Genomic DNA, 26,705 nt, shown 5'->3' with positions numbered 1-26,705 from the left:
CACCATTAAATATTGCAGATGGTAATTACTTGCTGGGTAACTTGTGAATTTCACAGAGGGATCAATAAAGTCTTATTTTAATTATAGTACGTAATCATTTGTTGATTGCAGATCAATACAAAATGTAAAGTAACTCAAAGTATTAAATAAATGCATTGGAGTAAAAATGACAATATTTGCCTCTAAAATGTAGCCGAGAAGAAAAACAAATGAGCAGAAAATGGAAATACTCAAGTACCTCAGAATTGTACTACAGTACTTACTTTGTATACCACCAATGAATAATAAAACACCACAGTAATATACAACACATAACTTTTATTCAAAAACAGATTGCACATCATCAAATCACTATATATATAGTAAAATGTTACCAAATCTAAACTGGCTTTTTAAAATAAGGCAAAACGCTTAATTTACAAATGAATGTCTTCAGTTAAAATAATTGAACTGTAGGATGTTTAGTTTTTTTTTTTTTTTTTTTTTTTAAATCATTTGAAACAAAAAACCAACACTCCTGACACAAAAAAATGAAAACAGTTCTGTAATAATTGACTGGCTCAGATTCTAAAACAAACAAACAGTCCTCTTCAAGCTGTGAGGACGGGCTTCGTATCGGAGAAAAAGGCGACTCGCTTGTTGATCTTTTTGTGCACCTTGGATGGTAGACAGGTCAGCTGCTTCCCAAACAGCTCTGGGTTTCTTCCTATAAAGTTTTCACACATTCTAGAGAGGAAGTAGAATAAAACACAGGTTGTTCAGATGAGTCTTGACAGAGGTTAGCATGGCAGACTGTAATCCTGACTAGCTTCCTGCTCTACATGGCAGATCACAGCCACACTTCTACCACAGGAGAACACAAGAATATTTACATTATTGTTTGGTCACATAGTGTTCTGACAATCAGATGAACACATCACAACTTTACAGACATTTTAATCTCAAGTGAGTCTTTTAATCCATTACATATGTGCCACAGATGATTGCCTAAAGCTCATTAGCCCAACACCATGTCCTCTGTTGTTTGTGAAGCTGCACACAGGTCCAACAGGGCGAGAGTATAAATAGCTGTTTAAAGGGTCCATGTGGACTTTGTTAAAACTGCTTAGCAACAACGGAAAGTAAGCGACGTTACACAGAGAGCAGCCAGTGCAGAAATAAAAGCGTGGGAGGTTCAACGTACCTGAAGAGTGAGTACGGCTGAGTCTGAAACACGAACACGTCTCTGCAGTGGTTCTCTGAGGGAGCCCTCAGAATGACCACCTGGTGAAGAGGTTTGATAATCACATGAGGATTGATGACAAATCAATTACTGGAAATTATTCAAATGGTAAAAAGTTTTTGTGGACTTAGAACAAAAACTAACTGGATTTGCACTAAATTTTCTACAGATGTTCACTGTCCCCAGAGGATGCACATGTATCCCCTAAGTGATGTTCTGTCTAGCTCCATCAACAGGTCCAATAATTACTTTGTCCTTTAGTCCATAATCAAATACCTTCAAGCCCTCAGCTGTTCCTGTGTGTGCAGTGCTAACAAGCACTAGCAAATTAGCATGCTACCAGGCTAAGCTAAGATTGTAAAACATGCATGTTGGGATTTTCATGCCACTAAAACCTTTTCAACAAGGTGGCAACATTTTCAGCAGCTTATAGACAAAACATAAATAATAAAATACACATTTTTCTCTCCAGTTCTGTTTTTGTTGGCATCACATGTGGAATAATACCCCATAATATTCGTGCTCTTCAAACTTTGAGTCCTTAAATCACTTAAGCTTTCTTTATGCAACACTTAATCACCGAGCTATGATTGGTCTGCTTGACAATGATATAAGTTAACTCAATGTTACAGAAGGAATGAGTTTAAAAAGGCAAAATGCTGCATTGTTTTGCTGATGGAAATCCTAAAGGGATGAAAGATTATGCTGCACAACATTTGACCAACTAAGACCTCACAATGGACCTAAAAATAAACCTTTCAGTTTCAATTCACTGCTAAATACTTGCATTATTTTCCCATGAAAGTGGAAGCTGATCTAAAAACCAAACGGAACACATACCGAGTCCATGAGGAAGCACATCTCGCTGCTTCCCCCGAACACAACGACATCGTCATCACTTCCCAGGCACGCCGTGTGACACACTCTGAGGAAGACCAACATTTGGGTGAATAAAAAGATCAGCTGCACACCGATTTTTAAAAAGCACGATGAGCTACACGTTGACAGGAAGATAAAAACACTGACAAATCAACTACCTGGGCTTGTCTTTGTGTGGGTTCACCATCTTGTTCCACTCTCTCGTCTGCGTGTTAAACTGCCAGGCATCATCTAGCACAGAGAGGTTAATGATGAAATGCAGATGAAACCACAGGGAGCTTCACTTTCAGTATTTTGGGAAAACGAACCACTTGAGCAACAGTGACGTCCTTTGTTTTTAGAGTTGCATGTAATACAAATGTCCTTCAACCTTGGGCACACTTGTCCAAGACAGATAAATGCTTAAGATGTTTATAAAATGTAGATAAAATGTTTGTTTGACAGCTCCAAGGCCAGAGTGAATATCTCTCATTGGAAAGTTAAACCAAAAAGATGCAAAATTCCGTCGTTGCTTTATTTTGTGGTCGTTTGGCGTCTCTTCATGTTGTCCTATAATCCGTCCGTGCAGCAGAGAAGACTGAGCCTTCAGAGTTTAATTCAGAAGCATTAAAGATCGATGGCGGAGACTTACTGAGAGTCTTTCCGTCTGTGCCGAGACCTCCGTACACGAAGAGCGTGTGATCTGATGTGGGCGTCATGGTGAACATGGAGCGTCCCAGAGGCGCACAGGACGGGGAGATGTCACTGGTGGAAAAGCAGCAGAACGCAACAGACGTCAGCACATTTTTGGAAAGAAGAGCCGCCTATAATAAAAAGGTTACCATCGCTGGTGTGTGTGAGAAAGAGCAGAGGAGAATTTACAATTGAGTCCAAGTCCAGGTCTTCAGGTCTAAGCAGAACATGTCCAACTCGGTCTTTTCCTGCAAAAGCAAAGAGTAAAGTCCTGACAGTGTTCAGTTACAACACCATGGAGTACGCATGGTCAAAAGGCTGCTCCACATCTGCATGGTCAGACACAACTCAAGCACAAAAGTATGCAGACAAACGGTTCACCCATCTGTGATTAAACTCCCTTAAAAAGTTATTTAAAACCATTTCTTTACAGATCTGCCTTTGTGCCTGAGGGCACCGTCACATCACAGGGTGTGCACACATATTTGTGGCTATATGTTGTTTTTCACTGTACTCTACACGTCAAGACAACTCACCACGCCGCCAGAGATGTAACCTTTGTTCCCCAGAAGGGCGCTGGCATGGCAGCCTCTGGGGGCCGGAGCAGAACCCTGGACATACCAAAAACAAACTATATTCACACCCTGTAGACATTATAATGTCGTCTAAAAGTAGAATATAGTGCAGGAAAAGAGCTGAAATACATGCTGCTTACGTTGACGTCTTAGACGTGACATCATGTGGTTCCACTCACCTGAGTCTCTGGCGTGCTCCACGTCGCCGTGAGAGTGTCAAAAACACTGACTTCATTGTTCCAGCCCCAGCACCGAAATAATGCGTTTCCAATTGTGGTCTAAAAAGACAAGAGTGTAATATGATACCAAACAAGTTGGAAGCTAAAGTTTGCTTATAGAAAACAAAAAAGCACAATAAAAAGGAATCGCTGCATGTTTTGTTCACAACATTGGTTACTCTTTACCCAGGACATCTCTTCCACGACGAAGTTTGACGTTGATGCGTTTCGTACCTCCCCTATCGTCTTACATCCATATCCACCAAAGAAGATTAATCTGCACCAAAAAAAAATAAAATTTGAATTAATTCACATTGTGAAACAACTAAATTAAAATATTTGTGGTTAAAAAAATAAAAAATAAAAATCAAGATTTGGCTTATAACAGATCATAAAACCACCCCTCAGCTAAATCTCTTTTTGAGGTGTTAAAGCTACATTTGCTTCTGTTCAGCTGTGATTTAAAATACAAAATGACCAACTCTTCAATCATGTAGAAGATGTGAAGTGAACGGCTGCTGGAAAGCTCAGCTGAGGCTCATTTTCAGCCGTTTGTCTTCGCTGGTCCAGCTCGTTTGTGTGGTGTGATTTCCTACAGACGGGACTGACCGGTCTCGGTGAACCCAGCACGAGTGTTTGTTTCGCGGTGACGGCGTCGTTCCCTTGGTGTCGGTCACTTTCTTCCACGAGTAGCTCTGCTCTGTGAGGTCGACACTGAACATCTACAAACGGGAGAGTTAAACGCATCACAGCAATCAAGCGGCCGTCACTTTTATCCAAGAAGGAGCTCAGGCAAGATTTCCAAATGGAAAGGCTTGATTCTGCCACGTTGCACAATGTCTTAGCTTTAAATTAGGAACTTGGGAAAAACATCATGCAGCAGACAGAATATAGATGCTTATAAGAGACTCCTTGAAGATTTTGGAAATGCCTTAAGGAGCAGAGGAACTCCTGGTATTCATCTTTCAGAAAAAAACAAAGATGCTTAGCTCGGCGACTCCAGTGTAATGATGACACACGAGAGCTTTTACAAACGACGAGGTCGTGGTAGTCACCTCGTTAGTGTATCCGACGGGTTCGCATCCTGCAAAGACGTAGAGCGCTCCGTTAACATGAGAGCCACAGAAGCCAGCTGGTGGAGCGTCCCCGGTGATCTTCTTCCACTCCCTGTCACACAAAAACAAATAAGAAAATAAGAAACTGTGAATGTGATCTCAACCATAGATAGTTTCCATCTACAGGAACTTTTTAATTTAGAGTTTATTCAACAAATTCCCCCTTTAACCGTCTTGGCATTATGTCCCTTTATCTTTTTTTTTTTTTCAATGAATAAACAAACAGGCTCTGAGCCGACATCCTTAGCTTCAATGTCAGGGTGACACAGAGTTTATATCAGCCGATTAACTGCATTCTTCCCGTCTCACCACATCCCGCTGTCCAAATCACAGAGCCAGATTTCATCAGAGGGCAACATGATTTCCTCTCCACCAGCTACCTGTGAGGGAGAGGAGATAAAAACAAAAGTATGAAGACATGTTGTAGTCTTATCTGCTGAACAACAGCCACCAGAAACTGCACGAATTTAGGCTAAAAACTGCCGACTACAAACATCTAAATCTGACTATAATGGCTCCTGTTCGTGCGTGTGGTGGAACTGTAGATGTATATTGAACCTATATGTTAACTATCAGGATGCAACAAGATACGGTCGGAGAAATGTTTTCTCCGTCTAAACATGTTCCGCTCTGCTGCCGTCCAGTTACTTTTCAGAGCGTCGCTGCATGTTTTCCAGGTGAACTTTGTTCTCTTTATACGCACAAACTCAGTTTATAAGTTACACCAAACCAAACAGTCCTGCTATAGATCCTCCCGTTTCAATTTACACAGCATTAAAAAGCAGGTGTGAGGCTGCAGTTACAGGTGAAGTGTGTAATTTGTCCACCACACGTTTATCAATGAAAAGGTGGACAAAATATGAGAAACACCTCTCAGTCAGTGACAATACATTTAAATGAAGATCTCTAAAACTGTTTGAACATCAGACGTCATAAAGAGGATTTATTACAGCCCGTTTTAAACTCCGCCACTTAGATAAACCTAATAAACTGGCATGTCATAACTCAGTGCATGGATTATGACAATCAAAACATCCAGCAAGACAGACATTCCTCAAACCATTAAAAGTATTGTTGCTTGTGTCTTTGTAAGTGCGTTTGTAGTGGCTTAGAGTCTCTTTGAGGTGACTAAGTCTCTCTAGAGTTGTTTTGGTCTCTTAATAGTAATATTGTGTCTTTTTGTGGTAGTTTTGTCCCTAATCATAGTCGTTTTGAGTCTCTTTGTAGTTATTTTGAGTCTCTTCCTGGTTGGTTCATGTCTCTTGGAGTGTCATTTTATTATTAGGTGAAGGGCCCCTGACACTTTGGGCCCTTGCAGTATTCCATCAAGTTTGATTTTTTTTATTGATGGAATTGTAAATTACAGCATGATGTTAAAATAACAATAAAAGAAAATTGGGGTAACTAGAAGACCCATGAAGTACCCAGAGGAGAAACAGGTAATGGAGACGTACCTGCACAGGTAGAACTACATACCGACTATGTCTCTTACCTGGTAACCTCCCCACACATACAGCGTCCTGTCCTCTATGAACGCCGTGTGGCTGCTTCTCTCCAGCCGGCTCACCGGGGCGCTTCTCTCGGCAGCATCCATCCCCAAAAACTCTGGACTCTTTTGTTCCTCCGACTCACCGCTCAAATTAAAAACAACTAAAATGGTTCGCAGAGAAGGTACCGCTACCAGGAATGTGTTGTTGGCTCAGGGAGCAGAGAGCAGCTCCGGGCTACAGGCACAGAGGAAAGCCGACTGGATTGGAGGGTTTGCGGAACGTGTTTTTCGTGCTCGCTGTCCTGATTTCACTCCTCCCATTAACAGGATCTCTGTCGTTATACCCGTTTATTTCTACCATGAAATCACGTTGCGTTGAAGGAGGAACCCGCGTTAACTCATTTAACACCTCTAGGTTTGCATTTAACGTGAGAATACCAATTAAGTGTGCGTTAAACCATTGTATTTACCAACCGGACAGGGCACGTGTTTGTTTGCATGTAATAAAGTCAATTTGCTCAAAATTAACTGAGAGGACAATCTATTTCCAACTCATCCAACACAGGTGTGTAATTGATTTAATTAAGTGTCACTTCCGGGTTGGAAATCCGCGTTGCGCATGACTAATCCAGGCAGCAATCATTGTGTGATTAATTGCACCTGTGCTTTGTTAAAACAACAGGCCTTTTTTCACAGCAGATATGTTCACTTGTCATAGGTGGTAAATCACAGGTGTTCCTACAAATATTTAAGGGTAGGTTTACATCTTTAAAAACAACACTCACATGCCGGAACAAATATTACCCTGGGTTCTTTTCTTATCGTGATTTCAATGGAAGTGATGGAGGACAACATCCACAGTCCTTCTCATGTTTACAAATCTATTCAGCTCAAGTTACATTTGAGTCGTCAGCCGGTTGAGCCAAATATTTTTAGCAAGAAGTAATGTTGTCCCTTGACTTAACTTATTAAAAAAGTTAATACTGTTTGGATGCACATGTGGGCGACTAATTATTTTAAGGCAGACTTGAACACAGTGAGGGAAGATGGACAATAAATAGAAACTTTGAATGTTAATAGAAAAATAGTCCCAGCATGCAACACTGTTGCATCTCTAACTGTAAATAGTTATTAAAATAAATAAGACATTTTACGATGTCAATAGATGGAAAACAATGGAAAATATTTTTTCTGTCATTATGCATTTGTGTACTTATTTGTTATTTACATTTTCTTTCATTTATGTAATATGCATATAGTTTAATTATATTTGCTGTATCAAACCACCTCCCCTTAATTAAGAAACAAAAAGTATTTTCTCTTAAATCTAACTTAATCTTGAGTAAAGGACTGTGTGTGTGTGTGTGTGTGTCTCAGTAAAACTGGCACAAACACAACAGCCCGATGACTAAACACATCAAATTAAATCTATAGCCAACGATCCAGAGAGCCTTTGTGCCCAAAACAGAAGAGATTCATCAAGTAACACAGTCACATTTAATCATACATCATAGATGAGAAGACAAAGACAAACCAGGAATAGTTGTAAGTATTCTGTGGTTTGATATGTTCTGCATATATCCAAATGAACTTGATGATTAAACCATCAATTACTTCTTTGTTCTCTGCAGATTTTGGCAAAAGGAAAGATCTCTTAATGTGCTACTTCTGCGAGTTCATCTCCACATCAGAGTCAAATGTTCAAGAGAAGAAAATCAAATTCTGCAAAAATGAAAATGTCAAGAATGCAGGTTTGTGTGTTAGTTGAGGTGTAGCTCTGCGTGCTAGAAGATATTTAACAGTCATCACGAGTACGTGCAAATGTGCAAAATGTGTTTTGACTTCAGGATCAACGCAAAATCAAACGATTCGTTGTTTCGGCCGCACGTTTATTTATTTTCTTCAGCAACTTTATGTCATACGTCAGTGTGGCTCACCTCTTTGTCCTTTTAAATCACACATATTAATGTACGTTTGTAAACTTGTAAGAAACATTCCACAAAGTCTTCTCTATGACTTGATTCAGATTTTTATCACAAGATCAGTTTCTACTGCAGTAATGTCACTTCTTCTCGTGGTGAAGGTAAATTAAAAGTGTGAGGTTGAACCGTGTTAAACACACACCAAGTGGAGAAGAGCGTAAAGCTTAAATTAAAAAGAAGGCACAATCAAAATATAGAATATTAGAATATTTCAAGCACTGCTTTAGATATTTGTGCATGTTCAGTACCAACCAACCTGCATTATGTTTAAATATGTGCATCCGAGAGAAAGGCAGAATGTCCTGTGGAGCGTTTCTGATGAACATGATGAACGTAGATACAATAAGACAAACAAAGTAAAAAACACACCATGTAAAAAATGTGTTGATATGATTCTTGGCAGCAACCTTCACCGGTGTCACGTCCTCCGTTTGATGCCGAGTCTGAATTCAGAGAGGTATTAATGTCACTGGTCAGTAACATCTGGCTGCATTATGTCAGCGTCACGAGGCCAGATGTGCCTCTAAATTAGTGCGAGAGAGTCGAGCTACCGCAGCACCGTCGCTCTCACAACACACTCATAATTGCACTTGAGGTTACTTCGTGTAAAAGCTAGATTTTCGGTTATTTTTCCGCTTCCTTGTTAGTCGGGGCCTCGTGGCTCAGTACTGTGGATTCCTCTCCAGGTACTTCTTCATCCGCTGACAGCGAGGACACGAGACCCCAGCAGCCTTACAGGCCGAGTGGAACACCGCTTTACAATCTTTACACCTGGGACAGAGAAAGAAAGAATTATTAAACAAATACAGGTTTAATAGCACACCGAGAACAAAAACTAAAAATGGAAAACTGTTCAGTGCATCCAGTTTGTTTTGTTCTCGAACAAAAAGGCGTGAGGCGACCCAGTAAAAACGTACCTGGTGGTGATGTCGAGCTGAAAGGGGAAGATGATGTCATTAGCGTGACATAGCTGACAGATGAAGCCCCGCTGAGTGCACAGGTCACAGTGGAACACGTGGTTGGAGGCGTACTGCAGCAGTGTGAGCAGGTAGTTCACATACTCATCCTCTGCTATCTAGAAGAAACAATAACAACACATGTTAAGATTGTTTCCCGGAGGCAGACGACAGGTGCGGTGACACGATGAACACAGCGGGATACCTGTCGTAGGTCCATGACGCTGTACAGCTGGCTCGACTCCAGCAGGTACGTCCGCTGCTCCATTCTGACAGACAGTTTTAAAACATATGTTAGAAAACGTCGTGGTAGAATACGGTAGAATGTAAAACGCACGCACACACACACACTTGGCTTGGAGGTTCTTGCAGGCTCCGCTGCGGCAGGTGAGCAGGTAGTCGCCCAGCAGGCGTAGCCTCTTCCGCAGGTTGTGGGCCTGAGACATGGAGTCGGCGTGCGTCACCAGCTCAGGGTTCAGGTGCTCCAGGTTCAGCAGAGGCTCCTGCTCCACCTGAGCCAGCAGATGCAGGGCCTTCTTAGACACCTGGACACACACACCGGTCAGGTCAGAGAAAAGTGTCACACATTGTATGTCTGACTGTATCTGTACGTAGTTAAACATTCTGCACAAACCTCTCGCTGTGTGAGGTCCCAGTTGTGCACCATGCGTGAGGGGATGATGGTGGTGTCGCCGTGATGACAGGAGTCACAGTAGTACTGACCCGAGAACTCACACAGCCGTGCTCTGCCCAGAGACGGGCCGATCGGCTGAGGACACCCTGTGTGTGTGATACGCAAGCAAACACAACCTCAGCATCTCATTCACAAAAATGTCCTGTTCTTCACAATAAAAGTTCCCCATTATGTTCGCTGTTTACTCTTCCTCCCTGCAGTATAAGTAGGCTTATTTTATTGAAGAATAGCCCCGATAAATTTGGTGATAAACATATTGTCCTTGAAAATTTCACAATAAAATCCCCCGTAATCTTGCGGTATTAAAAGCTTTTATTTTGAAGTTGCAAAATCAGGAGCAGAAATGTTGGGTTTTCCTCTTTTCTCTTTACTCTCCTCTGTAGAGGAACTCCTGTGTGACGGGAAGATGATGAGAGACCTCTGAGTTGATAAATAGTCCAAAATAGTGCCCACATGCTGTCCACACCTCACTGAGATCAGAACTGTTGTGCGCGTGTGTGTTAGAGATAATGATAGGCAGCCACTGGATCGGGACATCAACTACTACTGGACTTGTCTGATCAGTTTATATATTTAGAAGCGGCCCAACAATGTTAATTAATGTGTGTTCAACAACTCAACATTACCTGCACACTTGAAGCTCTGCGTGTCCAGCCCCTTCTCTGAGGGAACAGTGCACAGATGCACGAGGAGTGCTCCATCTTCTTTTAGTCGGTGCTGCACCAGTCTGTGGAGATTTCCACTCATCCCGGGGAGGACTACAGGTACCTCGCCGGAGCCTTCGTCCTCCCCACTCTCCAGGTACGAGTCCAGAGCCCCTCGGATCAAAACCCTCCAAGAGCGAGCCTCCTCTGGGTTCTCAGCTCTGACTCTCAGCGTCTCCCGGACGGTCAGGAGTTTGAAGAAGGCCGGCCCTCCCTGAGACACGTCCGGCACCACATCCCGGATTTCCTCGATAGGGAGCGTTTGCCGCAGCTGCTTCCTTCCCTCTTGGACCTGAAACCCTTTCAAGGCCTCCAAGGAGAGGGAGAAGACCAGAGGCACCCATGTCCGAGCCTCTGGATCTGTGGAGAAGTACAAAACAGCTTCTTTGATTGCGTCATTTTCCAAATCCGCAGTCCGAGTCCAGTCGAAGTCCTGCAGAGGAGGAGGAGGCGCCTCCTGCCCTCCGCATGGCCCCGTGTCCGGGGAGGAGGGACCTCGCTCGGGGCTGGAGGGGACGGAGGACAGGGACGCTGCGTCCACGCCGTTCTCACAGGCGGGTTGCAGCACCTCCCAATGCTCATCGGCGCAAGGCGTCGGACGGCATTTGATGACGGCCTCGACTATCCGGTCCACCCAGTCCTCCGCTTCGCCGCGATTCGCTGCCCGGAGGTAGAGCCGCTTGCCGGGGAAGGCCAGCTCGAAGCGGCCCTCGGGCGAGGCGACGCGGGCGTCCTCGCATCGCACCAGGGAGCAGTTGTCGCAACACGTGCGCTCTTCCGCGTTGACGTACAGCCGGAACTCGAAGGGCGACAGCTCGCAGTAATAACCGCGCCACATCCCCATCGCACCTCGACGCTCCAGGTGACCGAGCTTCAGCAAGCCACGGAAAGGGTTGGACAGCCCTGACAGACAGATGGACACAGATATTAACGGAAAGTAAAGGAAAAGAGTCTCCATAAAAACAGGATCTGTGCAGACCTGTTCACAGATAGACCAATTACATTTTATCATAATTAAGTCACAAGAAAAGCATGATAAATATGAACGTTGAATAATGAATCTGTTGACCTGACTGGTGAGATCATACAGTTGCTGGTCCATAGTTCAAGCACTCACTGAGTGACGTCTGGCCAGACATACAGGTTTATTACATTCCAGTGTCACCTGGCCACGTCCCACTAATGACGTATCAACAACTGGTGGTTTTCTTTTTTCCTCAGACAGCTGACAGAACCTGCTGCGTTGTCACAGCTCGGGGGGTTTCATTCCACAGTTTCCTGTGCTGCGGGCATTTCCTGCACTAACTGAACAGGATTGTCTCTATTGTCACTGTTTGGGGTGTGGTTTGCAGTTTTCATTCCACTGTTGGAATTTCCTGCACTATGTAAACACGATGATGTTATTACCGACCGAGCGGCTGAAAAGTGAAGTCAAACGGCCGCTTGAGGCCGGCTACAATCCCCAGAGACCCCCGTGTTAAAATGCCCAACTGCACCGCAGAAATAAACACGTTTAAGTTCATGACAACTGTAGTGCTCCACTGATCTACAGGGGGCAGCAACACACCAAGTAAACTCACTGAAGAGAAATCTGTGTTGGAAATGTTTTAGGAGGAAGTAAATGTGTTCAGCCTCAAGAATGCACTGAATGTAAACATTGATTTGAGTGATAACTGTAATGTTTCTATGTAAAAACAGTTAATGGCACTCATGGCTGAGACTGAGGATGCAACTAACACTTTTATTTTATTATTGATTCATCTGATTGTTATTTTTCCAATTTATTGTGAAGTCAAATGTCTTGTTTCACCAAAAAAGAAGATTCAAATCTCAAATATATTCATTTTACAGAGACGGATGAAAAAGAAAAGCAAGAAACCAACCATCTCATTTGAGACGCTTGAACCAGAAGAAAGACAAACAATCTTAAAAATAGTTGCAGATATATTTTCTGAGGTTGACTAAATGTTTCAGCTTTGAATGACACAGATCAATCTGTGACAGCTGGTAGACGGAGGCAGAAGTACCTATTTGCCTGCGATGGACGACACTAGGAGGCGACTGAGAGACCTTGAGCTCAGCAGAGGGAGCAGGAGGAGGCGCCTCATCGTGGTCCGGCACCTCCTCCAGGTGAGGCTTGTAGATGTCGTCCTCAGAGATCCAGGAACGAGAATGCTGCAACAGAAAAGACACGTTTGTCTTTGAGTTTGGGGCTGCAAGTCGAAGAAAACGAGACATTTTAAACTGGTTTCCAACATCAATTATCTTGGATTAAATCTTGATTAACTGACAATTAGAATATCGTTTTGTTGCAGCACTTCTGTCAATGCTTTCTAACAAACATGAGTTTCAGATGATGATTTACTAATCAATGAGCACAACTGAGCTGCCTTCAACAGAGCAGTTCCTGTTATCATGCGTCTTTGGGGTTAGTAGTGTGAGAACTATAAAAAAAAAAAAAACCTTGATGAGTGGTGTCTTTCTCTGTTCAGAATCGATGTAAAGATGAGTCTGTCTGGTTTGTCACCATCTTGCCAAACCAATGTGTGGCAACCACAGAGAGTCCTACATCTAGTGACATACCCGTGAGCTGTTCCTGCTCGGACATCAAGGCAATCCTGCATGTCCCCCGTCTGTACGTCCTTAAAGGGGAACTGTTTCTCAACCTCTGATTTTCTATGTTTTTGTGTCAAAGTGACTAATAAGTATTGGGAAAGAACGCTGCAGACAGCAGCGGCTCAACAGGTTGTGATGTAATCGCCACTGCTCACCTTCGATGGTGTGTTGGAGAACAGAAGAAGTGTTATCTAAAATACTTTCAATGTCATGAATATTTATCTGATTTCGACGTCACAATGCGGATGTAGCGGGACATTTGAGAACAAGACTTCTCTGAGCGAGACACAACAGACCGGATCAAACGAAATGTAAAGAAAACGTTCTATTACTCTGTTGTTTTTTTAAGTTGTACAGAGGAACCACAACACAGTGAAACACAAGTTTTGAAACAGGAGAGGGTCTTACCGATAGAGAATCTGAGGACAATAACCTGATGGTGGAGCGACGTGAGCTTTGATCCACTGAGGGCTCTGCTTCTTTCTCTACCTGGAGAGGCTCAGGACTCTCCTGGACTCCGGTGATCTGTACTTCGTCTACAGGCTCCACAGGCTCAGTAGAAAGCATGTCCTTGTCCAAGTGTGCCTCAGGAGAGGCGTCGATGCACGCTTCAGAGGGAGAGTAGTTAACGTGGTTCTCATCGGGTGTCGCCGGTGGCTCTGAATCAGACAGCACAGAGTTTGGGACGTGGTCCACGGGGTCTTGGGACGGCGTAGGGGGACCCTGGGTCTCGCTGTCGGAGCCGCTGAACATGGCCGTCTCCGAGTACTGATCCGGACCCGTGCTGGACACAAAGGAGTCTTCGCGCATGGAGTCCTGACTGTAGTGGCCACTCTCCCGGAACTCTGTCAGAGAACTGCTGAGAGAACAACAAGTCATGATATATTTAAGCTTATAACAAAAGAGAGGAGTTTACTACTTTATATTTCTAAAGTTAAATTATAAAGCTGACTGTATTCTACTTAGAACTTAGCTAAGAAGACCCACTCACTCCTTCTGTGGCCTCTTGGTGCTGATGGTGACATTAATGGCCGTGTCCAGGTCACATGAAGACCACTGCTCTCCCGTCGGGCTGCGGGGGTCCTGCCCCTGCAGGAGGCTATCAGAGCTCAAGCTGGAGGAGAGCTGGGAGGAGCCTGTGGTGTCCAGGCTTAAGTTGGATGAGTTGAGTGCAGTACAACCCCCGTGTAATACACCCGTCCCTTTCCCTGTCAGCATCACTGGGCAGCCTCTCTGCAGATCCTGTGCGTCTGAAGAGCCCGACGACTGAGACACCGTATCCCACGACTCTTTAAACGCGGGCTTGGAGTTGGGAAGGTCTCCGGCGTTGAGGGACAGGTCGATAGTGTCCTCTTGGGACAAGGGGCAGAGCCCGGCGAGAGCCAGAGGCGTGGTGGTCCATTCGTTGAGGACGGCCGACTTGTAGGAGAGGTCGAAGGTGAGCGAGGCCAGACCCTGGAGGTAGCTGAGCAGGACTTCCCGCTCCTCGGTGTCCAGGAGCAAGGCACTGGGCTGGTAGTGGGCCCGCAGCTTGGAGCCCTCGCGGAACAGCGACGCGAGGTAGCACTCGAGCAGGCCGTGGTTCAGGGCCAGCCGCAGCCAGGCTCGGCAGCGACCCACGTCGGTGCCCACGAAGCTGATCTTCTCCAGCTCCTTGACCACATCACTGGGGAGTTCACAAACAGTGTTATCATCACATTGGAGAAGCAGGAATCCCTGAATGTTTAGCCTTTTTGCTTGAAAAATAAATAGACCGATTACCCGACCATCAAAACAGTTGCAGATTAATGTTCTGTTAATCTAATCCAACCAATCATTTCAGCTCTACCGACGTCCTTTTAGAATAATGTGCTTTTTACCGGTGGGTGACGGTCTTGAGGAGGCTCCAGAAGAAAGGCTGAGGGAGGGAGCCTCGCTCTCCCTTCCTGCTCCGGCCCCCAGCCTCCGAGCGGACGTACTTGCTCTTGATGCCGTGGATGAAGACGGCCTCCAGGGCACAGCAGAGGAGGTTAGCGTCCCCGTCGTCACTGGTCACCACTGCGTCTGACGTCACGTATCTCTTCTGCAGGGCCTTGAGCGACTGTACCAACTTCTCCTTGATCTACATGTGACCGATGCGTGTGAGAGGAAAATATCATCAGCTTCCTTGTTCCTCTTGGTGAGAGCTACTAAAGGTGCGGTTCAGATGGGAAGCAGGTTGCCAAATAACCAACAAACATTAGAGGCACAGCACAGAAAGCAGCCAGCACATTCTCTGAAGAGGGAGACGCAGGGTGAAGTATGCGTGGCCGTGTTGTTATGAAACCTAATCTTCAGATTACCTACAGTCACATGACACCTACTGTCAGCTGACATGGACAGACAGAGAACATAAACATATAGAAAATAAGCCTACGTTACGCAATAGGTTGCAAAATCAAAACGAATTCTTCAGCAACACTTGCGACAAAGCAGCGACGGTCTGAAGCACTCTTCTTCTACTGTGCTTGACCGAGGAGGACTTATGGGGACCACTTCCTTGCCTGTTTTCATAGCTTCTTGACTCGCATACATTAATTCAGCAGTACATTGTGCACCGTCTGCAAAGCTCAGCTGTAATAAATCATGTTAACTATTAACCAACCATTAGATTGTCTGTTAAATAAGATACCGGGCAACTGAATGGATCCACAAGTGTAGGGTTAAAAAGTGGCACAACGTTGAACAACACTTACAACAGTACAATTACAACATTTAGCCTACTTCAATGTCACAACCTGGTATCACAGTAAAGATAGAACAAGCGGGTAGGAGAGAAGTCTACGAGGTCACAGGATCTTTGCACACAAGGGGGGGAAACTTGTGGTTTTACCTTTTTGACATCTTTAGCCTCGGGCGGCATATCTGGCATCTGTGTGGCTAGCATGGCACCTCCTGGGCAGGGTTACCCCCACATGGCACGCTGAAACACACAAAAATATGACCCCTTTCAACACTTAAACATCTCTAATAAACGCTTTATTGACCCCTAGCTTCCCTGTCGACATGACTGATGACTAGCTTGCGTGCCCCTGCAGACGAGCAAGGCATGTGATGATCAGGAAGCTGGTTTTATTTTTGTTCTTTCTTCCTCACCTAGTGCCACTGAGCTATCATGACATTTTTCCATCACGAGCCTGCTGTTTTCTACCGTGACATATCTGCTATTTCACGGTTTCAGAGAGTAACCATGAAGTCATGTGAGGCGCTGATTAAAGGAGGTTGTCTGCAGGGAAGTAGCTACAAAATGCATCAGGGACTAACTTCCTTAAATGAAACGAAACGCACGGTGAGGGCAAATACAAGGATCCAGAGACACAATGCCACTCAGGTTCCCCAACATGATCACGAGCAGATGACTCTAAATGGATAAAAGGTCAATATTTAGTGGGGCAATTTGGTTGTTGCACAAGTAAAAAGGACAAAAAATAAATGAGACACAGCATACGGTGTAACGTTAGTAGTGTAATATAGTACACCATAGTATACAGTATACTACAGCAATACAAGATAATAGAATAGAAGATTAAATATGATATGATGTCGTAGAATAAGAATATATTTAATCAAAAACCTCTAGGGACAGAGCTGAGAAAGAAATAGGATTAACTTTATCTAACAGCAGACAGACAAGTGACTTTAAGTATTATTAGCCTTACAGAATTTAATAATATAACTTAATTATATATAATAATAATATAATAGTTCATATATAATATATATATTATATAATTAATATATATTAGTATACAATATATAATATAAAAATGAATTATAATTAATTTATAATTATATATATATATATATAATTATTAAAGATAACTTACTTTCGGTTTGGTGTCACATTAAGGTTAAAACTAGCTCACATCTCCTCAGTTAACTTACATTAACTTACACTTACATTAACTAAACCTTTGCACTATTGTTTAGTTAGTTAATTTAATATTATTCCATTTCATTGTATATATTGTGCATTTTTATATCTAATATTTTTACTCTGTTGTTTTATTTACCTGTACCATAATTGCGGCTGTTAGCTTCTGTTTTTTGGGCGTGTGTGGTTCTTTAAAACTCGAGCTGGAAGATTCGAGACATCGAAGTATTACAGAACAAACACAGCACGTGCAGCACGCGCACCAGCAGCTTTGTTAACACTGTAATCATGACAGTTTTAGGATGAATGTGGGATTAAAAATGAACCTTAGCTTCCTTACCGAAAACCGGTTAGCTAACTTGCCATTAAAGGTCCAAAAACAACCGCGAAATTCCTCCGTAAATTGTTATAAACTCAGTAAATGTAAGTTAAAGGCAACGTCAATCCGTACAGTCGCTCTCCATCGCTTCCAAATCATCCAAAAATCCCCAAAAATCCAAAAATTTGCGTTAAGTAATCTTTGTTTTCTCGAGAGAGGGTGAAGACGCTCTCTCGTCACTTTCCAGTGTAGCACAGATGCATCATGGGAAGTTGACTTCACAATGATACCTTCAGGCTCCCTCAAATATATAGTAAAAATGAGAATAGGCGTTAAAGGAACATACTTAAACGACATTTACGGGCAGTCCTTCTTCCTTCTTATCCTTTTTCATCTAACCACTTAGATAATATATTTAATTTAACTTATCTGTTATGTTTACTGTTGTTTACACCTCAACATGTGTTGTCCAGATGTGAAATCCCTGCTTTACATGTAACACTCAAAGGCAGCGCAGCTCTTAAAGGCGTGCTGATGTTGTTGCTCTGAAACTCAGACATGAGGACTTTATGTTCCCTGAGAGTTCCTGTTAGACTGACAACACAGCTCCAAAATATTAGATCACCTACTCCACAGCTTGTAAACTGTCAAGTAGCTCAACCACAGTATGCCCACACTTATACTTTTTTTTAAAAATAATGTTTGTGTGAAGAAAAGATAAGCTGCATAAGGAGGAGACTAAAAAGATGCAACATTTAAACAGTCACATTTAGGTTTATTTGGATCCTGGCAATTGGTTGTCCCTTCTGGAGAACATTCCATTGCTAGTACAACTGCAGTCTGAAAATACATCGATTCAGAGCTAATATGTAGTCATCAGATGGCTCAACAGGGGGTGACAAAGTGCATTTAAAGATTCAATCTCAGATTTGGATTATTTTGTAATTTGTATGGTTGTTGGTGAATGTTAATCCTAAATGTCTTGCATGTGTGTGTACAGTTTGTCAACACTCAACACTATAACATGAAGCATTATCCTTTCTATTGTGTGTAATAATGTGATAAAAAACAGCTGCCTTTATTATAAAAAAACAAGACAATATTGTTGTAGTTTAAATGCTCATATATAGTGCATTTTTATATATTTATATATGATGTATTCATATTTTTTATATATTTCAGTTCTCTCTATTTGTCAGTACTTATTTCTGACTTATGCTTGTTGCAACACCATTATTTCCACTCATTAAAGGCTTTTCTTATCCAACATGCAGTAGCCTATCTAAAATGTCCACTAACTCCTCAGAATGCTGAATTGCGTACTTAAAAGGAAGATACTGAAATAAAAACGTACACATATGTATTGTCAGAAAAAAAGGTTTGTTTCAATTCCCACATCTTTACTTCGTTTTTTAAAGGGACAGAATGAAGAATATTACCAATATGAAAAAAGGTAATACACCTAATTCTTGATTCCTTTAATACACTTACTCATATGATTACAGTGCATCTGAACAACAAAAGGAAAATGCAATGCAACAACACCAGATGATGAAATGCCAAGGAAACACTTGAATTCCCCCTCTGGATAACAATAAAAGCTTATCTGTCTTCTCTTACCTTGAAATTCTCCTTCAGAAACGTAATGACGTGTGCTGCGATTTTCACATTGCAGCGTGAGAACGTCGCGTGTCACGTAACGTAGGCCGCAGCGCGTCGCTGTCACTCAGGGGGAAGCACTTTCTTTTCATGTGGACACGTTGCAGTCCAATCCACAGTCTTAATCATTAATGAAGAATGTTATTAAATCACAAAATACTAACAACGACAAATAGAGAATACTCGTTATTTTACACGTGATTTCCATCGCATGGAGAGCCTGCAAACTGAATTAAAACGTTTCAAATACATGTATTATATCGCTATTAATAATTGTCTCATTAACACGAATTTAAAACCGAATCAGCGACACGAATTTAATTTAAAAAGTCACCAAAATATTCCCACGTTACGTTAATATGTTTCCTATCGAACAAATCTATGTGATGATAAATAGTGAGCTGTGTTTGTGCTTGTGTGTGGCATTACTGTATTATGGTGAAGCATTTTAAAACTTCAGCTAATGCAACATTATCTAAATGTGGCATAAATCTTTCATTTGGCCGCTAATTAGAATCCGAAATGTGTGAGTGACATTCTACATGTATGAGGTTGAGGTTGACCGCGTAAAAGTCGCCATTCAGGTGTTCATGTCTGGAAAGTGAAAAAGGTGCGTCCTGCAGTATAAATGAGGCGCTGCAGCTCTGCTTCAACACAACAACTGTTCACAAGAGAAATCTCTATTCGCTCCATACAAAGGGAATATTACCATCTCGTTGAAAATGCTCAGCAGGGTCTTGTTGGTGTGTCTGTCTCTCAGTCTGTACAGTTCAGCCTCGTCGCTGAGCTGCAGATGGGTGGATCATAAATTCAGACAGCACAGTAGAAACTCTTTGGATCTAATAGACACCATGGTAAGTGCACTTCTTCTGGATATTCTTTAAAGTCACTGAATGAGTTTACTTTACTGTATTTATTTACATGTCTATTGTGTGATGCAGGCTCATAACTCCACTAACACCACTGAGGATGCTGAAGTCAACTTCCCTAATGATCTGTACAGACAGGCGTCCAAAGCATCAGTAAGTCATCCTCAACAGACAAACTCATGGTTAGATTGGATCTCCTTGAATGTAATAAATAGTTTCCACAGAAAAGTTTATCTTATTATAACTGTCATCTCTATTTCTCTTCTTCTTCCAGGCTGAGGACAAACTCAGCTTCACAGTTCAGATTCTGGAGGAGATGGCTGCCCTGTTTGAGGAGGATCACAGCAATGCATCATGGGAGGAGAACACAGTGGACCACTTTCTCATCGTTGTGACCCAGCAGGCCGACGGCCTTCACTCCTGTGTAAGTATGCGAGACAACTGTTAGTCACAACGTACAGCTTCATGTGTAACATTTAAGTAGCTCTCTGTTACTCTGTGTCCTCACAGATGTGTCAGGTTTACAGCTCTGTGAAGCTTTACAGCTGAAATATTTGAAATTTTAAACATTTCTTTTCCTCTGATGAATTTAGATTAAGAGCCACGGCCAGAAGAAGAAGAACAAGAAGCTGCACATGCATTTCAAGAGACTGTCTCGTCATGTCCTGGAGCAAATGGTGAGTGTGTCCGTCAATTATCTTTTAATCAGTCACTCAACCTGCAGTATTGATCGTGTTTTAATAACGATGATGTTCTTGTGTCTGTAGGGCCACAGTGCTGAATCCTGGGAGCTGATCAGGAAGGAAATGAAAACCCATCTGATGAGAGCAGACCAGCTGGTTCTATCTCTGCTCACCAACTAGAATCTGTCCGTCTCATCACGAATATCTTCACTTATGTGCTGACATGCAGCCTATTTATTTATTTATCCATTTATTTACACGTTTATTAACTTATTCATTAATGAGATTTTTACGTATTTATTTATTTATTCATTTATTTATTCATTTATTTATTCATTTATTTATTCATTTATTTATTCATTTATAAGCTTATTTATTAATTTGATTAATATTATTTGGTTATTTATTTATTAAAGTATTTATTTATTTGATCATTTATTTATTTATTTATCTAATTCTTTTTTTATTAACATATTTATTTAATCATTGATCATGTACGTGTCTTTGCTGATTTTGGAGCAACATTTTTTCTTGTTATGTTGTTACGTCAATATTCTTGTTTTTGTGCTTTGAGCAAAATGTGATGTTTTTATATTTCTTATGTTCTAGTCAATAAAGATTATATTTCATACAGTATATGTGGATATGTTTTCTGGTTTTTCCTTTTAATGCGTTTAATCAAACAACATGCAGGAACACGTGTTTCTATATTAATACCTCTCACAGTACCTACGCATACTGAAGGTACAAGATATACTGATATTAAATCAGCAGGTCTGAGGATTAGAGAGTAATATGAGTGTACAAGTACAACTTTAAACTTTTAAAATCTCACTTATTTGTTTTTACAGATACTTAAACATGAATGAATCTCAAATGTCGGCCTCTTTGTTCTTTAACTTCGGCACGAATAGAAATCATTTAAAACTCTTATCTGACACAGAAAACACAAAAACACCTACTGAGAGGTTTTTGTTGTTGATATGATTTACTTACTTTATTATCAGCTTTATCTACATAACAACAAACATTTATATATTCTGTAAATTAACTCAAGTACTGGGCTACTATCTGTATACAGTGAGATACATTTTGAGGTACTTGTATGTTATTTACTTTGAACATTTTCTGCCACTTTTCTGTTCCACACAAACATTGTACTTTTGTCTCTATATTTACTTGATAACTTTCAGATTCCGATATTGTGTAACAATGCAAAAGATAATCAACAAATAACTTAACGATGTTGTTATATTCTAAGATGTGTTGGTCCTGTGGAGAAATGCACAAGTTACCCAGCAGAAGGCGAAATAAAGTTCATCATTAGCTCCACTCAAGCAACATTAAAGTGACGAACACACTTTAATGCATCACTAAATATAATCTAATATAATACACATCACTCTGAAATGAGACCTTCTTGTGTGCTTTTACTTTCAGCTCCAGTATATTTATGTGTTGATGCTAATTTTGTTGTATTTTTACTACACTCTGAATACAGGACTTTTACTTGTACCTGAGTATTTGTACACTGTGGTACTGCTACGTTTGCTCAAGTTAAAGATCAGAGTATACTTCTCCCAACGCTGGCTATACTACTATACGTATCTGCTCTAAGACTAGGTCTAAGTTTTCTGACTGCACATATTAAAAGGATGTCGTCTCTGGCTGATAATAATCATCAAACACTAGATTTAGTCCCACAGGTCAGACTGTTCTTAGCTCTGATTACACTGCAGCAGCTAAGATACACGTTTGTTTTGTTATGATATGTGAAACAATGCAAACTTTGTGATGCAGATGAATCTGATAATAAAGTAGTAAGTAATAAATTAGATGAATGACAAAAACCTCTCGGTAGGTGTTTTTGTGTTTTCTGTGTCAGATAAGAGTTATAAATGTTTTCTATTTGTGCCGAAGTTAAAGAACAAAGAGGCCGACATTTGAGATTCGTTCATGTTTAAGTATCTGTAAAAACAAAGTGAGATTTTAAAAATGTAAAGTACTTGTACACTCATATTACTCTCTAGTTCTGATCCTCAGACTCAGTTCTTGTACCTTCAGTATGAGTAAGTACTGTGAGAGGTATTAATATAGAAACACGTGTTCCTGCATGTTGTTGGATTGAAAGCATCAAAATGAAAAATCTGCATCCCTTTTGTTGATGTGACGGGAATAAAACCAGAAAACATATCCACATATACTGTATGAAATATTATCTTTATTGACTAGAACATAAGAAATATAAAAACATCACATTTTGCTCAAAGCACAAAAACAAGAATATTGACGTAACAACATAACAAGAAAAAATGTTGCTCCAAAATCAGCAAAGACACGTACATGATCAATGATTAAATAAATATGTTAATAAAAAAAGAATTAGATAAATGAATAAATAAATGATCAAATAAATAAATACTTTAATAAATAAATAACCAAATAATATTAATCAAATTAATAAATAAGCTTATAAATGAATAAATAAATGAATAAATAAATACATACGTAAAAATCTCATTAATGAATAAGTTAATAAACGTGTAAATAAATGGATAAATAAATAAATAGGCTGCATGTCAGCACATAAGTGAAGATATTCGTGATGAGACGGACAGATTCTAGTTGGTGAGCAGAGATAGAACCAGCTGGTCTGCTCTCATCAGATGGGTTTTCATTTCCTTCCTGATCAGCTCCCAGGATTCAGCACTGTGGCCCTACAGACACAAGAACATCATCGTTATTAAAACACGATCAATACTGCAGGTTGAGTGACTGATTAAAAGATAATTGACGGACACACTCACCATTTGCTCCAGGACATGACGAGACAGTCTCTTGAAATGCATGTGCAGCTTCTTGTTCTTCTTCTTCTGGCTGAGGCTCTTAATCTAAATGATTAACAAATAATTCAAATCTGTTAACTTGGTACATTTACTATTAGTTGATCCTCTCAATCAGCAGGATTCATTAGTTTAATAGAAAGCAGTCAAAGAACCCTGATGCATGTCTTTAAGTTTTTTCGGGATCAAGTACAGCTCTGTTAATCCACCCTGAGACTTACACAGGAGTGAAGGCCGTCGGCCTGCTGGGTCACAACGATGAGAAAGTGGTCCACTGTGTTCTCCTCCCATGATGCATTGCTGTGATCCTCCTCAAACAGGGCAGCCATCTCCTCCAGAATCTGAACTGTGAAGCTGAGTTTGTCCTCAGCCTGGAAGAAGAAGAGAAATAGAGATGACAGTTATAATAAGATAAACTTTTCTGTGGAAACTATTTATTACATTCAAGGAGATCCAATCTAACCATGAGTTTGTCTGTTGAGGATGACTTACTGATGCTTTGGACGCCTGTCTGTACAGATCATTAGGGAAGTTGACTTCAGCATCCTCAGTGGTGTTAGTGGAGTTATGAGCCTGCATCACACAATAGACATGTAAATAAATACAGTAAAGTAAACTCATTCAGTGACTTTAAAGAATATCCAGAAGAAGTGCACTTACCATGGTGTCTATTAGATCCAAAGAGTTTCTACTGTGCTGTCTGAATTTATGATCCACCCATCTGCAGCTCAGCGACGAGGCTGAACTGTACAGACTGAGAGACAGACACACCAACAAGACCCTGCCGAGCATTTTCAACGAGATGGTAATATTCCCTTTGTATGGAGCGAATAGAGATTTCTCTTGTGAACAGTTGTTGTGTTGGAGCAGAGCTGCAGCGCCTCATTTATACTGCAGGACGCACCTTTTTCACTTTCCAGACATGAACACCTGAATGGCGACTTTTACGCGGTCAACCTCAACCTGATACATGTAGAATGTCACTCAGACATTTCGGATTCTAATTAGCTTCCGAATGAAAACCTCCCACAATAAAAGCATGAACAAATATCACAATAATGATTAAAAAAATGAGCTTTTAAAAACATGGAACACCAAAAAAAATCTAAAGACAAAAAACAATTGTTGTATGAATTTTATTGCGATTTATTTTAGTCCGAATAGAAAATAAAGACCCAAAATGAATTGCTATACTTGTTTTTTAAGAGAATGCTATATAATGATTTGAGGTTATTATAAAAGGTGTATTTTTATTCTATTTCGGTAGTTTGAGGAGTTACTTTGGAGATTCAATTTCCCTTTCAGTCTGCACGCTCTCCGGTGTGATGGTGTAATTAAAACAACAACAATCATTATTTTATTCTTGTCATTGCGTCATTCATTATGTTCGGATTCCTCATAATCGCTCGTCAACATTCCTACAACAGGACCTGATTGTGTCCACTAGGGGACATAAATCGGGAAGTTCCCATCCAGAGAAACTGAAAGCGGCTCCTTGGCTATATCCTGCGCTCTGACGCGCGTTCACATGAATCCGTCAGTGACATTTCACGTTGTTTTAACACGAACATGGCGGCTTTGAAGGTGAGAACCAGAGAAGGGGATTCTGCTTCTCAGGAATCATGACAATCAATATTAAAAACCACATGGCCTGTAATCCATGAAGTGGAGAAGCAGGCTTTTATTTATTTAATGGTACATTTATTGTAATTTGTATTTTCAATTTGTGTTTTTTTTTTTAACAATGCATGCTGTAATATAATTCTCGATAATCGATCAGATGATAAATAAATCAGGCAATAACATAGATCCTATTTTATGATCTTATTTATTCATAAAAGCAGAAACAAAGCAGGCACAGATCTTATACCTCAGGGTACAATAACTCAACTAGTATAAGTACCTGAAGTATTAGCTGCAAATTAAAGTATCAAAAGTAAAAATTAACCCTTAAAAATATCCTACTTGATGAACTTAGAAATAGTAACTTTTTGGATAACATTATTACGTTGGACAGTCTTTGTATTTGTTTTTATCGTGAACATAATTTAGCAAGTAAGAAGATTGGATGGGATTACATAACTACACCTTGTTAAAGGAAATTAACAAATGCAGATTATCTTCAAACTATATATGTTCATGTTAAGATAAGAACTTATAAGTTTAATGTCAGGAGTTTAGCATAAATCAGATGTTGACCAGGAGATCGCTGACCTCTCCAGATGTACCAAGACAACCTTACAGTCCAGAGATCCACAGTGAGAATGGAACCTGGTCTAAAGGTATGTTTATTAAAATATATTCGTTATGAAAGATGTATTGAAGATCTAAAATTCCATATGGAGTTATTATTAAAAATAGAAAATATGATTTAGTCTCATCATACTAAATCCATCCTGACGCACAAACGTGAGTTTTTTTCTTCGATAAACACATTTGGAAAAAAGATGTGAATCGGATTAGACTATTAATCCAAAGAAACATACATCAAAGGGTATCAAACATAAACTGCATATCATAATTACTTAATACTTATTTTATATTGTATCTTGTACCTTCATTGAATAAGATCTGTGAGAGGCATTAGATCTGAACAATGTTGTTTTATTGAAATTTAAAACAAATCCAAACCTTTTATTCGTGTGACAGAATGAAGGAATTTAAAGGTGCTGGAAGAAAGATAATTGTATTGACCACGACACAAATAAATATATAACTCATTCATTAAATAAATGAACACACTTTGATTTCCATGTTGAAGCGTGAGAACGTCTCATGTTACGTAACGGAATCACTTCCGCTTTCACTTTGGGGAAGCGCTTTCAAATCCAGTGTTAATCATTAATGATGAATGTTATTAAAACTTTATAAATACATGAAATGTCTTGTTTCAAAAATACAAAACAAGTAAACATATTTAAATTATTAATTGGCTCATTAAAACCGAATCAGAGACAAGAAGTTCATTTAAGAAAACTGATTTTGTGTCTTTGTTGCTTTAAAAGTCGCCAAAATATTCCCACGTTACTCCCAATATGTTTCCTATCGGACAAATCTGTGTGATGATAAATAGTGAGCTGTGTTTGTGCTTGTGTGTGGCATTACTGTATTATGGTGAAGCATTTTAAATCTTCAGCTAATGCAACATTATCTAAATGTGGCATAAATCTTTCATTTGGCCGCTAATTAGAATCCGAAATGTGTGAGTGACATTCTACATGTATGAGGTTGAGGTTGACCGCGTAAAAGTCGCCATTCAGGTGTACATGTCTGGAAAGTGAAAAAGGTGCGTCCTGCAGTATAAATGAGGCGCTGCAG

At 40.6% G+C, this 26,705-nt stretch overlaps 4 protein-coding genes across 7 annotated transcripts; 1 reads left to right on the top strand and 3 right to left on the bottom strand.

Moving 5' to 3' along the window:
- Window positions 1-112: 112 nt before the first annotated feature.
- Window positions 113-6,970, bottom strand: LOC142952087 (kelch domain-containing protein 1-like). Its single transcript, XM_076094091.1, has 13 exons — window positions 6,174-6,970; window positions 4,991-5,061; window positions 4,622-4,733; window positions 4,176-4,288; window positions 3,753-3,843; window positions 3,528-3,626; window positions 3,310-3,384; window positions 2,963-3,021; window positions 2,733-2,845; window positions 2,260-2,332; window positions 2,063-2,147; window positions 1,184-1,263; window positions 113-726 (listed from the first exon to the last, which is right to left on the bottom strand). The coding sequence occupies exons 1-13, from the start codon at window positions 6,273-6,275 to the stop codon at window positions 591-593; spliced, it is 1,209 nt and encodes a 402-aa protein (XP_075950206.1). The 5' UTR covers window positions 6,276-6,970; the 3' UTR covers window positions 113-590.
- A 1,072-nt stretch (window positions 6,971-8,042) lies between these two features.
- plekhm1 (pleckstrin homology domain containing, family M (with RUN domain) member 1) lies at window positions 8,043-17,591 on the bottom strand. 4 transcript variants are annotated; one of them, XM_076094084.1, is made up of 13 exons: window positions 17,355-17,591; window positions 17,154-17,217; window positions 15,974-16,063; window positions 14,982-15,223; window positions 14,114-14,788; window positions 13,531-13,981; window positions 12,534-12,681; window positions 10,429-11,409; window positions 9,743-9,888; window positions 9,460-9,653; window positions 9,314-9,377; window positions 9,070-9,227; window positions 8,043-8,923 (listed from the first exon to the last, which is right to left on the bottom strand). In XM_076094084.1, exons 3-13 carry the CDS (start codon window positions 16,025-16,027, stop codon window positions 8,815-8,817), a joined length of 3,222 nt encoding a protein of 1,073 aa, XP_075950199.1. In that variant the 5' UTR covers window positions 16,028-16,063; window positions 17,154-17,217; window positions 17,355-17,591; the 3' UTR covers window positions 8,043-8,814. The 4 variants fall into 4 exon arrangements, with proteins under 4 accessions (XP_075950199.1, XP_075950202.1, XP_075950201.1 ...); XM_076094087.1 differs by having other exon boundaries at window positions 13,531-13,978; XM_076094086.1 differs by having other exon boundaries at window positions 17,160-17,217.
- Window positions 17,592-19,612: 2,021 nt separating this feature from the next.
- LOC142951317 (interferon a3-like) lies at window positions 19,613-21,662 on the top strand. Its single transcript, XM_076092814.1, has 5 exons — window positions 19,613-19,870; window positions 19,934-20,014; window positions 20,121-20,285; window positions 20,461-20,538; window positions 20,629-21,662. The coding sequence occupies exons 1-5, from the start codon at window positions 19,715-19,717 to the stop codon at window positions 20,722-20,724; spliced, it is 576 nt and encodes a 191-aa protein (XP_075948929.1). The 5' UTR covers window positions 19,613-19,714; the 3' UTR covers window positions 20,725-21,662.
- A 1,006-nt stretch (window positions 21,663-22,668) lies between these two features.
- LOC142951384 (interferon a3-like) lies at window positions 22,669-25,662 on the bottom strand. Its single transcript, XM_076092893.1, has 3 exons — window positions 23,609-25,662; window positions 23,352-23,435; window positions 22,669-23,261 (listed from the first exon to the last, which is right to left on the bottom strand). The coding sequence occupies exons 1-3, from the start codon at window positions 23,714-23,716 to the stop codon at window positions 23,166-23,168; spliced, it is 288 nt and encodes a 95-aa protein (XP_075949008.1). The 5' UTR covers window positions 23,717-25,662; the 3' UTR covers window positions 22,669-23,165.
- Between the last annotated feature and the right edge of the window lie 1,043 nt (window positions 25,663-26,705).

Source organism: Anarhichas minor, unplaced genomic scaffold (assembly GCF_050575085.1).
Source record: "Anarhichas minor isolate MPS153535 unplaced genomic scaffold, ASM5057508v1 ptg000017l, whole genome shotgun sequence".
In the NCBI taxonomy this organism is placed as follows: Eukaryota; Metazoa; Chordata; class Actinopteri; order Perciformes; family Anarhichadidae; genus Anarhichas; species Anarhichas minor.
Note: the sequence above shows the minus strand (reverse complement) of the source record. Positions and strands in the feature narration are given on the sequence as shown.